The sequence below is a fragment of the Physella acuta genome, unplaced genomic scaffold (assembly GCF_028476545.2).
Source record: "Physella acuta isolate Inbredline_101_S28 unplaced genomic scaffold, ASM2847654v3 ptg000142l, whole genome shotgun sequence".
NCBI classification, from domain to species: Eukaryota; Metazoa; Mollusca; class Gastropoda; family Physidae; genus Physella; species Physella acuta.
Genome location: NW_026731661.1, coordinates 7,321 through 27,712, shown reverse-complemented (window position 1 = coordinate 27,712; position 20,392 = coordinate 7,321). Strand labels below are relative to the sequence as shown.

Genomic DNA, 20,392 nt, shown 5'->3' with positions numbered 1-20,392 from the left:
AAGACGTTTTTATGACGAGCGTTTAAATATTCAAATCTCAGACATCCGAAATAGATCACAAGTGGCGGGCTTATCTTTTCACCAATGCATTTTTTTTTTTTTTTGCATTCGTGGCGGTGCTTATCTGGACAAGATACTATATCGCTTTAATAAAACATTTACACAAAAATTTGAAAGTAACAAAACATTTTTAAAAGTAGGACCTAATAAAACGTTAAAATAGTTTACGACTCAAGACACGATTTACAATAGAGCTAAACATAACCGGGCTTATATAAACTGTTTATTGAGGCAATTTAAACATTAGCCGTCAGACAACAGCACCAAAACATTGACACATGTTTTCCATCACACCACCCAACACCGCCACTATACAAACGGGCAGACACCCCAAACGTCAACACCGGCCCATCCCCCAGTTTAACAAAAATGCGAGACGCCGGTTTATTTCCGTCTAGACAAGCTGATTTACGATTGAATAGCCCGTGTCAAACCCGGGCATTGTTTGACTGGCCAAGGCCGGTAACCCTGGAGTGACCGTGATAAACACAGCCCCTTTCGCGCCGTGATGCAGAGTCTGTATGGCATATCACGGTTCACACACAATTCACATAAAGCCACCGTAAAAACCGTGTATGTAAACTTTTTAAACGTAATCCAGTCACATAGACACCTCATACGCATTACCGCCTGGGTAAATTGACAATGGTTGCCAAACCAAATGTAGAGATCAAGATGAGATTAAAAAACAATACGTGTTTTTATTACCAACACCACCTCCCACATTCCGACTACATACATGAACAGGTTATGAAATAGTTGGGCAATTCTATAGGAGTAGAAAGTTAGCGAGGTAAGCACGAACGTTACACAGTTAACGTCACTACTATAGCCTAAGTTAAAGTCACCAGTCTAGCATAAGTTAACGTCACCACTCTAGCGTAAGTTAACGTCACCACTCTAGCCTAAGTTAACGTCACCACTCTAGCCTAAGTTAACGTCACCACTCTCGCCTAAATTAACGTCACGTCTATAGCATAAGTTAACGTCACCACTCTAGCGTAAGTTAACGTCACCACTCTAGCCTAAGTTAACGTCACCACTCTAGCCTAAATTAACGTCACCACTCTAGCCTAAATTAACGTCACCACTCTCGCCTAAATTAACGTCACGTCTATAGCATAAGTTAACGTCGCCTCTCTAGCCTAAGTTAACGTCACCACTCTAGCCTAAGTTAACGTCACCACTCTAGCCTAAGTTAGCGTCACCACTCTAGCCTAAGTTAACGTCGCCTCTCTACTCTCTAGCCTAAGTTAACGTCACCGCTCTGGTCTAAAAGTTACCCTAGTTAATGCCATCACCCTAACCTAAGTTAACGTTACCCAGTGAATGTCATCGCTCTATGAACCTAAACCTTAACATCATCCTACTAAAACATTGCGCAACGCTGACTTCACCCAACCATAATCCCTGGTCACCACTCCAAAAGCCCTTGAACTTACTCCCAGCAAACAGAGAATGTCCATACAAATGTCATGTGACCGGGAGATGGCCAAGCTGGCCTACACGTGGTCATTGTGTTCTCTGGACAAAACAATCCGAGCTAAACGCTGGGGGCTATTTTTAGAAACCCGACCCCCAAGTTTTGAAAAGCTCGCTAAGGAATGCATCGAGGTCTCCATACCGCATGGTCTAGTACAACTGGATGTTTTTGATGGGAGAAAGGTCACATGTCAACACACAAAAAAAAGTGGTCTAATCTACCAAACAGATCAAACTCTTTTTAAAGACAACCTGGATTATATCAAGACGAGATCGCTTCATTTATATTCAGTTATAATCTAGATCTAGATGTTCCACACCTAGTCTACATAGTGGATTTTAAAACAGCATATATATGACCTTTCTTTCGCTAATTTGATTCTTTATCGATTAACCGGACCCATAACATTCGTTAAGTCGACACTACTAGTGACAATATTTTTAATGTAAAGTTGTGTTTAGATTTAACTAAGGCTACGTTTGTGAATGAAGAAATACTAGATCAAGACGTTGATATTCCTAGGCTTACTACTAGATCTCTAGACGTTCTAAATATGTAGACCTAGGCCTAGATACCCATCGTATACTATACAAATACTGAAATTTCTATTGCAGTAATACACCATGTCATAAAAACCTTCTGACCAAAGAATGTAGATCTATGTACATAAAACGTGTGGTAGTGAAAAGGGGTTTTAAAAAATGTTGTGAGTGTCGAGATTGATAAGAATTTACCCTAATGCAGCACACACGATCAATCGCTACAATGAAAAGTCAGTAAACGCTACTGAACTATTCGATTCAATATGCACTACACCCATTCTCCCTTGCTAATCTATTCAACAGATACCGAAGTCTGAAGTAGCGGACTGACATATTACCAACACTTGTAAATATTTGAATAGTGAAGAAAATCGTGAAGAAATATGTTAGTGGGCTGTTGGCTATACAGATGAAAGGCGGAGATAAGCTTTATCAATCATAATACATGAATCAACAACAAATACCCTGATATATCAAATCTTAAGGGCTTGGAATGATAGTACAAAAATTTAACTTTTTTTTTTTTTAAATCAGCTCTTAAGAGTAAAAAAAAAAAATTACCAATAATATTAAAAGTAGAAGTGAGAAACAGGAAAGAAACGTATTATAAAATTAACTACACTTTGTTGTAAGATTAATTTTATTTAACTTACCATTTTAAAGATAATGCATTCGTTTGTTATGAAAATTAATGATCGAAGTATTAAAAAACCGAAATCCAGAAGAAATTTAAACAAGTAGATTTTTTTTAGATATTCCTGCAACCAAAAAAAGTGTATCACTCCAAATTATTTCACCACTTATTAATAACAGTTTAAAAACAAATGTATTCCACGGTAAAGTTCCAAGCCTCACACGCTATACAGCACTATACAAAGTCACTAGCACAACACTGAAAGAACGGAAACTGACGAAAGCGCTGGTGGTGCTTGCGTTATAAACTCGACACCGTCAGCCGGATTGATGCCCCCTTGCACGTTAGCCTAATCCAGCACGGAGACCCGATTGAAAGCGGTTCACTCCCCTGATCGACAAAGGCCCTCAACTCTTCGTTTTTACCAAATAGGGGTCAGGCATAGAACTAACCTAGTATAGCTCTATATGTTAATATTAGACTATAACAAAACTTAGTTTTTTAAATAGAAAATAAATGGGAATTTATCATAGGGCATAATAAACTAAGCAGGAATGTCTAACAATATAGGATGACGAAAATAATGATTTAAGAGGGCTAAAATAGATAATAAATGGGAATTAATCACAGGGCATAATAAACTAAGCAGGAATATCTAACAATATAGGATGACGAAAATACTGATATAACGGAGCTAAAATAGATAATAAATGGGAATTCATCACAGGGCATAATAAACTAAGCAGGAATATCTAACAATATAGGATGACGAAAATAATGATATAAGGGGGCTAAAATAATAACTAGATAAAATTCACGCAATGACTAATTAAGCCGATGCAATCCACGAGCAGTGGTAGCCTATTTGTTTTTATCTAAGTTTACATTTACCACGGACACTATTTTTATCTGTGTATATTATTTTTATATCAACAAAAAATATTGGTGTGAATGCTATTTTTATCGTGGTTTATAATTATTTTTAGTGGGACCCTAAAAAAACTGGCAGGAATGACAGGCAACTAAAATTAATGACCAATACAGATGTGTTTACATGGTAAGCAAACGCGCATCCCCGGGCGTTGATGCAGTGCGCCCCATAAGTTGCGCCATCGCCCCGTGTCATAAAGCTGTCAACAAGACCATTCCAATAAATAGATTGGATGATCACCCGGTCCATCGTTGCTCACACAGACCCCCCCCCCCCCCGCAGTATCAAGGGGGGGGGGGGGGGTCGGGGGTCGAATTAATCTAGGCTATAGCCTCGTCAAAAATTTGACAGAGCTAGCATATCCCACACAATCGCATCATTCTATGAAGCACACGCTTTAGGCAAAGTGAAAGTAAAATGATTCAGAAATGGCATTTTAGTTGAAGCAACACCGAACAAGGAAACCTATCTGTTAATTAAACATAAGAGTTGGGAGCTAGCGTTGTCATACGTATGACTACATAGCTATTTCCCTGGTGGATTATGGCAAGACATTATGTACCCATGCCACAATCACGACGGGCCATTTCCAACCTAACAGGGTATGGGTCAACAAGATGGAATACAGTAGTGGTCAGATTCGCTTATGTAAGCTACTGGGGGACTTATTTTTCTAGACGCCTGGTTTGTTCTGTGTGAGACCCTGATGACCACCACACAAATAAACAGATGCTTAACACCCCTATACAGTTTACATTGAAACATTTCATACCCCCCCCCCCCCCACTTCCATCCCAGATATCATGCACTAAGCACTACTTCCGGCCGAGCTATTCACTCTTTTAGACCAGATGCCTTCTGGAACTACAGCCAGACATTTTTTTTTTCTTTTCGTTCCTAGTGGAACATAGGGCCTCTGTCAAAGTTTTCCGCTCCCCCGCGGTCTCTCTACCACTTTTTTTTCAGCTTTTCCCAGTTCCTTCCTATCGTTTCGGTCTACTTCAGCACGCTACATCGCATGTCTTCCTGGGTCGACCCCTGCGTCGCTTGCCCTGGGGGGGGGGTCAACTCTAGGGCCTGCCAGGCTCTATTACATTCGTCCTTCCTAAGCATGTGCCACTATCCATCGCCATTTACGGTATGGAAGGTGACGATGCCATTATCATCGTTCCCACTATGGGACTATTTCAGTTTTCTTTAGACCCCTTTAAAAGAAAAAAAAAAACACTTTTCCCTAATGTTTGATTCACACATGCAAGCACATCAGATTTAATGGATTTTCCCCTTGAAGAATAACGGCCTAATTGAAAACAATACAGCATGCGTCATGTCGTCTGATACGTTTTCTGACATGCGTTACAACAGGGTCCACTGGTTCTCGGTCAGCTTTGACCTACTTAACCCAGTCCACTGTCCAGACAGCAGGTCAGATAAAGCACGGAAGTAACAGAGCTGGCTGATGTGTTAAAAAGGGAGAGAATCATAATGTGTATGTAACTTGCACTCGCTGACACTGATAAAGCAAAGCGATAACAGTTGAAAAATACAGGTGACACAAAGCGAGGCTTCGAGCCCAAATACTGGATCATTTTAACATCATATTGTATTCTTTAGTTTTATTTTACAGACTGCTACGTATTAATTTAATGGGGTTTATTTTAAAAAGGTAGCACTAGCTTAGTAAATGTAACAGACTTATATTGCTTACAACCAGTGTTCCATCTAAGCTGCGCGGCCGCACAGTAGTTTTGAACCTGCAGCGCAGTCATTTTGTAAAATACGTGTATCTTTGTGTAAGACTTTTAGAACACCGAGCACAGAAAATACAAGTTGCACACTAAATTTTTCCCCTTAGAGGGAACGTTGCTTACAACTATCGAGCATTTTAACTAGTCTAACATTTTAAAATATTAATACATTATACACGTACGAAGAACAAACAATGTGTAAAAAAAATAATAATAAAAGTATGTATAAAATAGAGTGGAGTGAGATTATTTTAAAGCAGTCCACACAATGTCAAAGTAACCTAACTAAAAAAAAAATAAACTACCTGTATAATGTGACCAGTTGTACCGTGCTATGCGACAGGTAAACTGTCCCTCACTAATGATTTTTTAATGGAAAAGTTTATTTTTTCCCCAACAGGTAGAGTAGGAAACAAGTCGTGTGTTATATTTAGCTTAAGGATAAGTAAGGTTGTGTTGACCTAGGAAGGTTAAAAAAAAAATTTAAGCCAAAAGGTAGTCTTGACCACACTATGCACATTCTAACACGCGTCCCATATGTCAACATCACGCGAGTCACTAGACTGGTGGGATTCATTGCTCACATTCCTTGATCATTGTTAGACACTTAACACTACCTAATCACACCCCACGTTATAAAAAAATGTTTACTTTTCTCACACAATTAAAGTTTTACTTTTTTTTTAAAATTAAGCAGATAAAGAAACAGCCGATAGATTTTACCTGACTATCCTTTAAGCAGTATAAAAATACTTTACTTACGGCCACTAAGACTTAAGCCATAGATTAGCAACATGTACACAGGAAACTATAAATTACAGCGAGCCCAAGGGGACGTAATCACGTGCCTCTCATCAGACGACACCAAACATTTCTGGTCACGTTGTGTATAATGTTACCTTTGTAAATAACATCACAATGGCAAATGTATACTTTTCCAATTTTAAATTCCAAACTTTGATATCCTTCTGTTTCCTTATGTTTTCGTTATATTGGTTCAACGAACAGGCCTAATTCAAGCTAACAACTTGATGTTTTTGTTGGAAAATCCAGACAATAAAGCCAAACGAATAATGTAATTTGGAAATTCAAGATCGTAAAAAATACGACTCACACCATCTATCAACACGTCCAAGAGAATGATGCAATTTGAGCATTGAAGATTATAAAAGACACGACTCTAAGCACCTCTCATTACGTCATGCGCTAACTAGATAATGTAGGCTGCAGATAGTACACATACATTAGTTTAGAGCACCATCATCTATTCTAACACTCAAGGTCGATGATGCTTTGTTTGTTATACTTAGGTCCAAAAAAAATATTTCTTTACATTCGAGGACATAATTCATTGAGCCAACACAGATGACCAAGAATGCACTAGTAGGACATCGCTTTGACTATAGCTCTACCTCCAAGTTTCAAGTAGTTTTACTTCGCTAGCGACTAGTTTTCTATTTTTGTTTTCATTCAAATACAAAGGTATAAAGGCAGCCTTAGTCGGAGGTGACGGCAAATGTAAGAATAAAGTTAAATAAATATTTAACAAACATACTTTAAAGAATTGTTGTCTAACTAACTTATATAAGAAGAAAAATCAGCGAAATTCAGCCGTTTAAATTAATTGGATTCGAATATTACTGCAGTATAAAACATTATCTTAACAGACCGCATCCAGCGCACAACAATCGGTTGTTTGCATCATCCTTGTTGACACGCCCCGGTACCATTGGGCGGTGTCAACATGGTCAATCTATTCTTAGATACGTTCCAGTTTTATAAACAAGCGCTGTTTACCTTCGATGGTTCACATTCTTTTGGTACACACACTACGCATGCGCAAAATATGTCGTGAGTGCTTCACTAAACTAGACCTTATGATATAGTTAGATGAGTGATTCAAACTGTCATTAACGGCAAACACAACGAATGTAAACGCCAGTTACTTTTTGGAGACGTGATAGATGCACGTGATCAAAAATCCATGCACTTAATAAAGCAACGACGAATCAGCCACCCCCAGTAAGATTTTGTGTCAATCTTAATTGATGTACAACTTTCTCCACATGACCAACAGGTTTGAGTCAACACAAATTGAATTACTTGCCCCTGACAGGTAGGTTTCGAGTGATCAGTCAGTGGTGACGTCAGCACTTCTAAAAATAGAACGTAACAAGATGATCTACACCAGCTTTAAGTCACTGTTGTAGTACTTAATTCAATTTACACTGCGTGGACTAAGATGGGCGTTTCCTTATAAGAAAGGCAAGACCCTCTCCAGGGGGCGTGTGGAGTGACCCTGAGTAGCTGCGGACTACAGTACGTACACACAGAGGTAGAGGGATGAGGGTGTGTGGTGTGGTGGGGGGAAGGGGGTGCTAGGTCTATCGCTGAGTACTCTGCCAATGTGGTCTCAATTCTCAACCACTCCCACATGTAGCTTCTGCCGAACAAGATCTTAACGTTGCTACAAACTAACCTTGACCTTTCAACAAGCTTCAATTTTACAACTCTTTGGGTTTTTTTTTTCAATAGTGATGCGATTTCTAACATTCACTGGAATTGTCTCCAAAATAATCTCTCAAACGAACTCTATCAAAACAACGTTCAAACAAGAAGAATCATGTTTATAAAATCGCATGTTTTGTAGACCTACGTATGCAAATTTATCTGTACATTAAACTGTTTATTTAAGCAGTCCCGAAGTTAAATAAGGGATCAAGCTTGCAGTTCATTTATAAATACAGCTTACACTAATTATTTCCCTTTTAAAAAAAAAACGTCCTCAGTACATTTAAATTGTTCATACATTGTATTTACATGATGTCCAAAAGAATTTTAAAAATGATACATATGTGTAAAGCAAACGGCATTATTCTTTAACTTTTTGTCATGAAAATTCCATGCAGTGAACGAATCCTTTCAGATAGTAATCTCAAACAAGGACATGGTACTATAACAGTACAACTGAACAAGAAAAAAAATATACCCCATGTTTAACTAAGCCTACATTGAAGACCTACTACAGTAACTCAGTGTAATAGCCTGTGGGTGTTGCAGCTGGATAATGTTTAGTGAAGTATGTTTGCTTAACCATTAGCTATGTTAGGTTACAGATAGACAGGAATGGGGAGTTAACAATTACAGCCTAGGCTATGGTTGTGTGGGATGAATGGAGAATTTTAACACAAAACTTCAAATGGTTGTGCTAATATGGGCTGAAAATAGCTTCACTCTGGGAATCATTGATCTCCCAATTATTAGCTGACTTTTTAAACTGTTGACTTGACAACGCTCAAGATGGTTGGTACATTTCTAACATAAAAAATGGCACTTTTTTTTAACTTACAAAAAAAAATAACAGTTTTATTTTTAATGGAATATAGGCTACTTTCAGTAAAACTATCAGCCTACAAGCAGAAAGTAGGCTTATATTATTTTGGGAAATAACAAATTAATGTTTAAAAGGATCATAAAGATGGTATGATATAGACTCTATCTGAAGTAACACAAACAAAAAATGTATTGAATAATTTATAGTGACAAGGTGAGTCTAATGGGTACTGTTTTCTGATATCAATATGCCAATATTGCTTTGAAATAATCAAATGTGCACTTCTTTGTGATGGATTAAATCACAGTAAATTATCAATTTTTGTTGCATTCAAGAGTTAGCAGTCTCTATTAAAACTAGAATATAATCTGTAGTACTGAAATACAAAAAATCATTTTTGAAAGTATCCAGCACTTTACAAATGTAAGGAACATATTTTTACTGTATTGTTAAGATAATCAGCCTGTCAAATCATAAGAAGGTAATTGAAATGCTAACACCAGGTCAACTATGGGTTAAACTATGAAATTATTCCTTACACTTTTTAGCACATTTTTCACATATTTTTTATATTAAGTATCAAGACTCACAATGATCACACAATCTTCATAACAGTTAACAGTAATTGAAAGCTGCATTATTGCTCATAAATTATTAAGGTAGCGTAGCCTTTTAAGGTGGGTGACAGGGAAGGGGAGGTAGAGTTCATATGGTTTTTTTTTATCTCTGCTTTTGAATAGACTGTATTGTTCGCACCATGCCTATGGTGGCCCTGATTTGAGTCAGGTACTAATCAGGGTGAGTAAACTCAAAAACATCAGACATTAGAGAACCAAATAACACATTATTACAGTACTATTAAGTTATCGGTGGTGTACACTACTACTTCACCATGATAGCCTAATGAAAGGATATTTTACTCCAGACAAAGTTGAGGATGTACATTACTAAAAATGACTTTTAAGGATATGAAAGCTAAACCCATTTACTAGCCTTTGTCTCAAAAATTTTACATTTTAGAATATTTCAAAATTTAAACAGACTAATAAACCAAAGCAAAACAAAACCAGAAAGAAGGATTCAAACATAAAACAAAAAAAAAGTAATAACTTTTTAAACTGTTATGTTTGCTTTACCTAATAAAAAAAACAAGTTAATTAAAAAAGTCTAGTGACATTTGTGCGCAATTTCCTTATGTTATCTAAAAATAGCTCTGACGTATAATGTTGGGGTGCGTTCAAGCTAGAAGAACAATCGGTTTGTAGGTGTTTATGTAATTTTAAAATTTGTGACCGAACGAGAGAATATTTTTGAAAACTTTCTTCGGCAATATTGTTCTAAATTATGACAGGAATCGATTGGTACATGTTTCAAGTCGCTAAGTGGTCTGGTTGCCGAGATATGGGCCAAAAACTGAATTTTTTCGAGGTTTTTTGGCTTTTCCGGGAAATACATGAAAGAAACCCGGAATTTTTATGGCCTATGCTCATTCTCGTAACTTGCTTAACATAATTGCTTTTGAAACTATTCATCGATATTGCTTCGTTGAGGAGGAGATACGACTTAAAGCCCGGACACACATTCATCCATCCATCCATCCATTCCCAGAAATGACGAGTTAATAAACGCAATTCTCCAGAATGGAAATTGCGCTAAAAACATTAAATAAATCTTCTTACCATGAGCAGTGTATGGATAAGCATATCTGAGCGTGAATTGTTGTTTTAAGCATTCAAAAGGAAAACATACACCATAATGGTAGTTGAAGTTCTAGGTTGCTTAATAAATGTATCTGAAAAAAAAAAAGAGACAAACATATTTAGTATTAATTTAGTGAAAAGGTAAGATGGGTGTGGGGAAATTGCGAGACGCGAAAAGCGAAATGGCGAGACGGGAAAATGCGAGAAGGTAATGCGAGACATACCTGCGGAATCAAGGGTAAATAGCGAGACACTTTTTGCGAAAAAAGTTTTTTTCTTTTTTTTCCATCTTTATTTATTTAAATTATTTTTTTGTTTTGTTTTAAAATAAACGAGCATTTAGCCATACCCTTTAACACGAGTGTTGTATGTTGTTATTTTTTTATCTAGATACTAAGAAGATAGATATATCTATATCTAGATCTATCTATTTAAAAATCCTAACATCGTTGCTGTGCTACTGCCATCGCCCGCTCTTGTTAGCGAGAGGAAAATCCCGTCTCAGTCGGCATTAATTTAAAAATCTAGCCCGCTCATGTTTATACAAACGTGAGCTGTGTCATTGTGAATTGGTATAATCTTGTCAGCAGGAGAGATATTTTGCAACATCTATTTATGGATTTTTGTACTTGCAAAAAGTCATTTATGGAAGACCCAAAATAACACCACCACCAAAACCAAAAAATTCAGATAAGTTCAACTTGGTTTTAAAAATATTTGAAGTAGGCCCATAGCTTACGATGTAGCACGAGCAACTGATAATATCGGTGACGTCACTTTATTTTTTCCCCAAACAGTAAGTAAGAGAAAAAAAACTGGGGGCATTGAGAGTTCATAAAAGCTTAGGAATAAGCAACACATAAGGGAGGGTTAATCTAGTCCTCACCTTCACATAGGGCAGTAATCGCATACTTAATTTGATGTTATTTTTCTGACTTATTTATGGAAATAATAAATTATATATATATATATATATATATATATATATATATATATATATATATATATATATATATATTTACAATTAATTAATAAATAATAATATAACATTTATGGGAAAATTCGGAAAAGTCACAACCGTGATACAAAAGCTTGTGCTTAGATTTATATGGTAAAAAAAAGCTAGGAAAAAATCGTAGGCGGCGGCTATAATACAAAATTTCTATGCAACAATAGAAAATATGCATGCAGTGGCAGCGGATCCGGGCACGGCGATCTTCAAAGACGGTAAATCAGGCGGCCTCGGCGTTCCACACAAAAGACAGAAGTTGATCTATCGTCGGCGGTATTTCCGTCAGTTTCGAACAAGGTGGTATTCTAAGTCGACACAAAAGATGGGGGGAGTTGACAAATCATCAGTATGTCTAGCGACGGAAAAATCGGAAGTTTTAACAATGTAAACGAAACGTCTTTGAAGTCTGGACCAAATACCACTGAAAATCGGGTGCGGTAAATTTTTCGCAGAAATCTTCGCATTTCAACACCACCCAGTGTAAGTATCGGCTTGTGGTAAAATGCGAGACAAAAAGTCACGTGACCGACCGTTTTCGCGCCCTTCTCGCATTTTCCCGCCTCGCCATTTCGCTTTTCGCGTCTCGCAATTTCCCCACACCCAGGTAAGATACAGTAAAAAGTGGGATGTTCTTTACTAAAGGCAACCTTGACTATAAGTTTAAGTAGTATAGCTAAGTAAACCTATTGAAATCTTCAAATATGTCTATTAGAAAATTACCAAGGTTAGGTTAGTACCAAAAAAATGTTACAGATTATAAGTTATATAACAAACTTAATCCCGGAAAAGTGGCACAACTTTCTCTGAAAGGACTATGTTGAATGTTGTACTATCTATAGAGTAGTGAAATTAATACCTGCTTACATCACACACCACAGTGCCATTACCTCAAACCTCCTACAATTAGGCCCTTTAACATCAGGTATTGTTAAACTGCACCATATGAAATTATTATCCATTATAATATGTTTGTCTTTCCTCTGCATTTTTACTTTCTCGTATATACAAAGTATAGAGAAAGTATAGTAATCATGAGTCGCAAAAGCATAGTTTTGCAATTTTGTCCGTATGTGTGAGTGTGTCTGTCTGTATACACGATAACTTAACTCAGTAATGTTATAGCTAGGTTGATGAAATTTCATATAAGTATTAGCCTATATCAAATTTATAGATCAGTATAAACTATTGAGCGATTTCCGATAAGCGGAAGTGGAATATTTTTTATATTTAATTTATTCAAAAGCCTATAACTTGAGTACTATTTCAGATAGATAAAGGAAATTTCACAAGTAAGTACAAGATCTAATTCTCTGCCTTCTGTCAAATTTTGAGTAATTTCGGTTGACCAGAGGTAGATCTAGATCTAGTAATTTTCGCTATTTCCAATTTCTCAAAAAACGGATGTGAATTTATAAAGTGCTAATAATATTCGGCACTATTATACACATTTTGTTTTGCGTTCACTTGGTGTGCGATTCTTTTTTCTACGAGATTTTATTCTATTTTAAAAAGTTTAAGTAGTTAAAACTGGATTAAAAATCATGTCTAGATCTATATCCCGAGTTGCCATCCCCTGTTGTTTTATATAAAAATATTCGAGAAAGTTTAGGGGAGATCACTCCCGGTTTATTTAACTTTAATTATAATTATTAAAAAATAATAATTATAAATAATTTAATTAAAAAGGCCTCCCCCAATAGTATTTTATATTATTTATTAAATAAAAAATCTAAATTTCTACATCTAGCTAGACTTAGATATCTAGATCTAGATCTACTAAGTCTAACTAAGTTAGTACACAAGATAGGAAGATAGTAGTTTTAATATTAATATTATAGATCTAGTTAATAGTAGATCAGATGACAGATCATGACAGATACAGTAAGTAGATTAAGTTAAGAACTTAAGATAGATCTCTAGATCTAGATCTAGCTTTAGAATACTTTTAGAACTTAGGCCAGGTAGATCTAGATCTAAATTTAATCTAGATTCTACCTCTTCAGCTTTGGTAAGTTTACCGTTTATTACCCTGTTTACTGTTCATCCAGTAGGCCTCAACAGTAAAATCCTTTCACATAGGCCTACGGGGTCAGAGGCTGAATGTACTGTTTGCCTGGCCAGATGTCGAAAACTAAAATTAGATTTCTAGATCTCTAAAGTGGCGATGATGTTCTCGAACCAAGATCTCTTAACTTTACGCTCATTTAATTATGAGTCAAATATTTTAAAATCCAAGGTTTTAATAAAAAAAAATTATATCTGTTAATTATATGTGTAACTCTAAAAACATAAACCAGTGTGGTTTATTGAGCCTAAAAGAAATGGAAATTACGTACCTTAAATATAAGCCAAACAGGCATTCGTATTTTTTAGTTGGAATGTTCAATGTAGGCGAGGTCCTATGCATTGTTGGTCCACCCTGAGGCCTAATTTAAAATATTAAATATATTCTATGCTGTTCTAGCTTTATAAAAAAAAAATCTTTTTTTCTCTAGATAGATCTCTATATATTTTGTTTGGTGCTACTTGATGTGACGGCGTCCGAGTAAAGTAGACTAAACAAAACACCCACTAGTCACTATTAATTTTTATATTCCCTTACAGTAAAGGCCGACTAATTTATAGATTCGGGTATAATGACATTCAACTAGAATTGCGTGGATTTCTATATTCGTTCAATGAAGAATACCAAATAAAAAATTGGAGACAGTGGGGAGAGTAGGCCTATGCATACTTCAGAGAAAAAGCATGCAAACATTTGCATCACACAACTAAAGATTGCAATTAAGCTAAATTTAAATTACTGAAGTTGCCCTCTTAAGATCTTGTCTAATTTCCCGCAAAAATTTAATTAGTTTTTAATTACTAATTAGGCCTACAGAGTTTTTCCCATTAGAAATTTTTCCTACATTTTAATTCAGCTCTAGAAAATTAAAAGTAAAGATCCTATGCAGCCCCTCTGATTTAATTTAAATACAAAGTTTGTGTTAGTAAAAGATGGTCTTTTTAACACTAAATGCTGAGCTCAATAGACAGACAACGATGACATTTGAATGGTGTGCCGGTAAGTACATGACTATCAACCCATAAGTTGGGAGTTCAGATCCCAAACCAAGGTCTGCAAGACATCATTGAGTCCACCAAACTCGGATGAGTACTAATGTTAGGGAAAACTAAGTCAGGTGGACATAGCAACATCACTATCCATATATATATATATATATATATATATATATATATATATATATATATATATATATATATATATATATGCAAAGGCCATTAAAACAACTGATCTGTCTTGTGCACTTGCAGGAAAATATGATTTACAAGCATTGACTTAACTACATCATTTTTGTTCTACCCAAAAATGTATTTCATCATGATAAAATTGATATTCAAACAAAACAATGGTAATGAATACAAAAGAACAAATAAAATAATTAGAAAGTTTAATGTATTTGGTAAAAAAAAGTTATGTGTGACAGTCCTGTTACAAAAATAGCAAGTCAATAATAAGACATGATCTTGCTGACAAGCCAGCCTGTTTCTTGTTTTAAAAAAAGTCAAAGCAACTTAGTGTTCAGCCTCAATAAACTTATGTTATTACCACCTGAATAGATGTAATCAAAACTTTTAAAATGGACAACTGAATCACAGAAGCAAAACAGCAAACACTCAAATGTATTCATTCTTTCACTTAAATACATATCAAACAAAACATAAAGTGAACCAGCATAAAGGATTTCTAGACTACTGTTCTGGGCCTTCAGAAGCCTGGGCGCCTTGAGGAGGAGCAGATGCTGCATCCCCTCCACCTTGTTTCTTTACTCCAGAAACAATGTCATCAATACGCAACAGGAGAATAGCAGTCTGAAACAGCAGAGAACATATCATACACTTAAATCCTAAAACCTTAACACTAGAGAATGTCTAGAAAATGGCAAATACTTTACACTGTTAATGGGATTTTAAAATCTTTTTTGTTGAATGTTCTACATAGTTATGTTGTAAAAGAATTTTATAAATGTTATACTTGAAATCTTAATTTTTTTTTCTTGCTAAATTATTGTAACACTCAACCATAAAGCTCTTCATACCACGTCTTTTATTGAATGTAAAAGGCATTTATATATTGTATATCAAACAAACAAAAAATTAATTTGTAGTATACACTATTTTAGTGCCATTAGACTCATTCAAGTAAGTTATTTATGTGTGACTAACGGGAACACATTTGATTCAGTTTTTAGATTTCCATTATATGACATAAATCACCAGACACGATTTTTTTTGTTTAAATACTGTTTGCATTAAGTTTTAATTGTTAAAGTATGTAAATATTTTTAAAACAAATGTTTATTTTAAAAATAAGTATCATAGCCCATACGATTATTTTCTTTAACAGAACATGGTCTTTTTTATTTGCTCTTTAATTAAATAAATTAGCAGAAATAAGTTACCTCAATTGCTGTCTTGAAAACTTGCTGCTTAACAGCAATAGGTTCCCATACACCAAACACTTTCATGTCAACAATGTTACCAGTATTACCATCAATACCCCAGGTTGAGCTATTTGCCTGTGCATGCTTTGCCTGTAAAACAAAAATTCACAGATTGACAAATAATTGCTTTTTTCCTTACATAAGAGATAAACAAAGATTTTGTACACTTACCCTTATCGCAGTTAAGGTACGGATGGGATTGGCCCCACAATTCTGAATAAGAGTTCTGGGAATGACCTCCAACGCTCTGGAAATGGCACGGTAGGGCCACTGGTGAACTCCAGTAATACTCTTTGCTCTTTCATTGAGAGCCTTTAACAAAAATGAGAACATTTCATTAAACAGAAGAAAAAAAAACAATAAAATTTTAACACATGTAATAAAATCATGATCTTATACCTGAGCAATTGCCATCTCTGAGGCCCCTCCACCTGGAACTAAGAATGGATCAATCATAACATTCCTGGCTACATTCATTGCGTCTTGTAAATTCCTCTCAACCTCATTTAGGATATCTTTACTTGCACCACGTAAGAGAATTGTACATGCTTTAGGGTTCTTGCACTCGGTTAGGAAAGTGTAATACCTAGAAAGAAATTCAGATACCTTAAATAATTTACTAACCACTATTTTGCATCAAATGTTAAACAACTGTGTATTTACAAAATGACTAATGTTAGTAATTTACATTAAAATAAAAATGTAATTAGTTATTTGTATAAATATAAAAAAATATATAAACGTACTCATCTCCAATCTTCTGAATCTCAAACAGACCACACCCAGTACCAATATCCTCTTCTTTAAGCTCATCAGTACGATTTGCAATAGTTGCTCCACAAGCCCTAAAAAAGTAGCATTTATAAAAACAAATCAGTCAAAATAAAAGCAATGATTTTTTATTATTTTAAACTATTACATCTGTTAGAAAGAACATTACACTAAAAAAAACACTACCTTGCAATTCTGTTGTTGTCAGATTTTCTAACTCTCCTGATCACACTAATGTTTTCTTTAACCAAATAGTGTTGGGCCAAGTCAGAAACACCCTTTTCTGTTATAACCAAATCAGGCTTCAATGCTGTAATTTCTTTGCAAACTTTTTCAATAAACTCCTCCTCTAGCTTCAAAATCTTACTGCAAAAAAATATTTAATAGGCTTGTATGGTATGAATACAATATTTTTGTTTTAAATAGTAAACAGTAAAAGAGAAACCCACTTTGTGACCAAGTTATTATACAAAAATGTTTCTTAAACTTACGAGAAATCTTCCTCTTTAGAGATTTCAATATTTGTCTGTGAAAAGTAAAGGATTTTTGTTTAGATAAAGTAATAATTAAAGAGCACATCCTACAGATATACATTTTTAATAAAAACAATTTATTAACATAAAAGAAATTAAATTATTAATTTTAAAGATTGTAAATCAATGTTCAATAACTGAATAAGATAGATTTAATTCATATCAAGAAAATGCCCAGATACTGAACTCGCGTATAAAAAATGCAATGTTCTACATACCACACTCTCCCCCTTTTTGTATTCAAGGTTACAATCTAGCAGCAGAATTCGTGGGTTTTCAATACGCCTGTTTCAGAAGTTAGAAAAATGTATAATTTATCTTTGTTAATTACGTCGTTTTGGTATAGTTTTAAATATAAAAACTACTATGTATAGACTGTAACAGATGATTACCTTCTCATCTTAGGGTGAGTAATATCTTTATTGAACATGACACCTTTCAGAACTTTAGAATCTTCAAGTAAACCCCCAGGAATCTAAACAATCAATAAAGAAAAGTTATATGAGTAAAAATGTTATTCAGTGATAAATTTTATAAAAATGAAGCATTATAAAGAAAAGAACTTTTAAAGTACCTTTTCTACTTTGGCATAGCGTTTAATATCAATTTCCTTTTTGTCATTGTCTAGAACCTGTACTGTTGAAGTAGCTTCTAGTGCAATATTACAGGCCAAATCCATCCTATAAAAATAAATTTTTAATAACATGCTTGTATTCAAAATAAATGCCTATCTATACATTGCTAAGGAATGGACACAATAGGAAGACATACCATTTGCTGATAAATTTTGTTCCCAAACAGCTTTTCACAATCTTCATCATCTCTTCTTTGTTGTTTATATCCACTGGAACACTAAACAAAACAAACTTTACAATCAGTAAAGACAAGAAAATGGTTTTAGAGCTAATCCATTCTTGCAGTTTTAAAAAATGTATCACAACTACAAAACTCCCAAAAGTTTTATTATAAAGAACAAAGTACTTACGCAACTTTATTTTTCAGATCATCTAGAATATCCTCTAAAGCCTGGCGATAAGCTGCAATTACAATTGTTGGGTGCATCTGCTGATGAATAAATTGCTCTGCAGCTGCTAAGACCTCTCCAGCTGCAATTTAAGTCAATTAAAATATTATGACTGCAACAAACAAAAATTAGCTCATGGTCAGTATTTCTATCTATGAGTCTGCAAATATAAAGCACTTATGGTTATTAGTAAAGTTGGCTGGAAAATGCACACAATGTCCTACTTCCATAAAAATCAACCTAATGCAGTGGCAGGCCATACCTAAAATTATTACTGATTTAGTTCCATCACCAGTTTCTTCATCTTGGGTGCGAGCCACCTCAATCATTGATTTTGCAGCTGGATGTTGGACATTTAGCTGAAATAATAAAAATTAAACATAAAAAACTATTGTTTTGACTTTTTAAATGTGCCTATAATAAATAACAAACTGACACTTGAGGAGGTTGAAAACATACCTCTCTAAGAATGGCATTTCCATCATTTGTCATTACTATTCCTCCCATTGGGTCCATCAGCATCTGAAAGAACATAATATTTAAAATTGTATCATTTATAGTACCACAAAATAAACATAATATACAGAAATTTCACTCCACACAAAAAAAGTGTAAATTAAATAACCTGTACACACCTTCAACATTGACCTTGGACCAAGACATGTTCGAATGATATCTGCTACAGTCTGTAAAATGTGTTAATTAAAAGGTTAAGCTACTTCTTTAAATAAATACATAACAAATACATAAATAAATGAGTAATGGTGGATTTCTGAATGGTATGTCAAGTAAGCAATCTGCTATAATCCCACTTATGTCAAATAGCCAAATACCCCTACCCCTAGCAACTGTACAACATAACATCCCAATCGATCTTAGGAGTAAATGGCCAAAAAACTTAAAAACAAATAAATCGACAGGCCCTACAAATATCTTTTCTGAATTCAATAAGAATTACAAATGACATTTTATGTCATATTGGTCATATGAGGTGAGTAACCCAATTCCAGGCTATGGGGGTAAAAAAAAAGACCCTTTTTTAAATTTTTTAATAAATTTTTTTGTTTTAGCCTAAATTTTCTAAAGTTAATAATTTTATAAAGCTAGATCTAGGTAGTTTTATATCTATTTTCATGTAAATCATGTGTATTGAAAATGAATAATCATAAAAGGCCTGTTACTAACTAAACTAGACAATCGAACTTTCCAGAAGTTATTTCCCAACTTAACGACCAGGACGCCTTAGCTATTTTCATGCCGGTACTTTCTTACCTTTCCGGCTTCGATATTTCCTATCTGCACTTTTCTTCCAGATTCTCTCTTTGTGTTTTGATCTGTGCAATTGTAAAACAAATATGTTAGATGTTTAACTCAACGTGGAAATCAATTTTATATTAATTAATGTTAAATGTTAAGTTACTTACTCAAAACTATTATTGGAACACCACCAGCCATGCTTGCCGTTTTTGATAAAAGCGAAAGAATGTGTCAGATTTTTATACTAATCAAAAAGCCTAATCAAAGCTGTCAAACTAAAATTGAAAACTCAATAGCGATAAAAATGCCTATGCGGATTAGATTTTTGTGTATTATCTTATAAAATATTTTTTCTATTAAAAAGCAGTTTTATTTCCTCATAAATATAAATTAAAACATTGCAGGTTCAGCAGCTTAACCTGGCATATAAAATAACAAAATAAAATTGTAAAAATAAGCTGTGCCTCAGTGTGTGAATAGACACTAAAAACTAATTATGTGGTTGTCAACTAAAATATGTTCATTTTAAGCAATTTTAAATAGAACTTTTGCAGAGAAAAAAATCAGTTTTTAGCGAATGTCTTTGGCGTACGAACAAAAGGACATGCAGACAGTGTTTCTTCCAGTCTTTTTTCTCCGGGGTGCACTTGAAATTTGCGGGGGAGGGGGGGGGACTCTGTAAAAAGTATATTATAATACAGTCCCACTAACCCAGCTTCTTTAATAAAAAAAAATATTGTATTACTACCTCCAACCTCTGACTACCTTTAGGAAAGATAGTGTGTAAAATCAAGAGGTAGGCCCTATACAGCGTCCCTGCGCGATCAGAGGCGTAGCTAGGGGGGGGCGGGGGGGGGG

The 20,392-nt window shown here is 34.8% G+C and overlaps 2 protein-coding genes across 8 annotated transcripts in view; both read right to left on the bottom strand.

Annotated features, from left to right (window-relative positions):
* Positions 1-13,591, bottom strand: part of LOC131935296 (BTB/POZ domain-containing protein 6) — a 30,049-nt gene extending 16,458 nt beyond the window's left edge. For 3 of the 7 annotated variants that reach the window (XM_059291678.1, XM_059291679.1, XM_059291685.1), the window contains exons 1-2: positions 13,463-13,562; positions 10,412-10,524 (exon numbers count right to left, since the gene is read on the bottom strand). The gene's annotated coding sequence lies outside the window, so the exon portion shown is untranslated. The other 4 variants (XM_059291681.1, XM_059291686.1, XM_059291682.1 and 1 more) reach the window with 4 other exon arrangements.
* Positions 13,592-14,879: 1,288 nt separating this feature from the next.
* Positions 14,880-19,808, bottom strand: LOC131935337 (T-complex protein 1 subunit gamma). Its single transcript, XM_059291713.1, has 17 exons — positions 19,702-19,808; positions 19,550-19,611; positions 18,913-18,963; positions 18,737-18,799; positions 18,540-18,636; positions 18,239-18,359; positions 18,025-18,105; positions 17,828-17,933; positions 17,646-17,728; positions 17,472-17,538; positions 17,212-17,246; positions 16,907-17,086; positions 16,696-16,794; positions 16,349-16,535; positions 16,121-16,261; positions 15,908-16,039; positions 14,880-15,317 (listed from the first exon to the last, which is right to left on the bottom strand). The coding sequence occupies exons 1-17, from the start codon at positions 19,730-19,732 to the stop codon at positions 15,198-15,200; spliced, it is 1,656 nt and encodes a 551-aa protein (XP_059147696.1). The 5' UTR covers positions 19,733-19,808; the 3' UTR covers positions 14,880-15,197.
* Between the last annotated feature and the right edge of the window lie 584 nt (positions 19,809-20,392).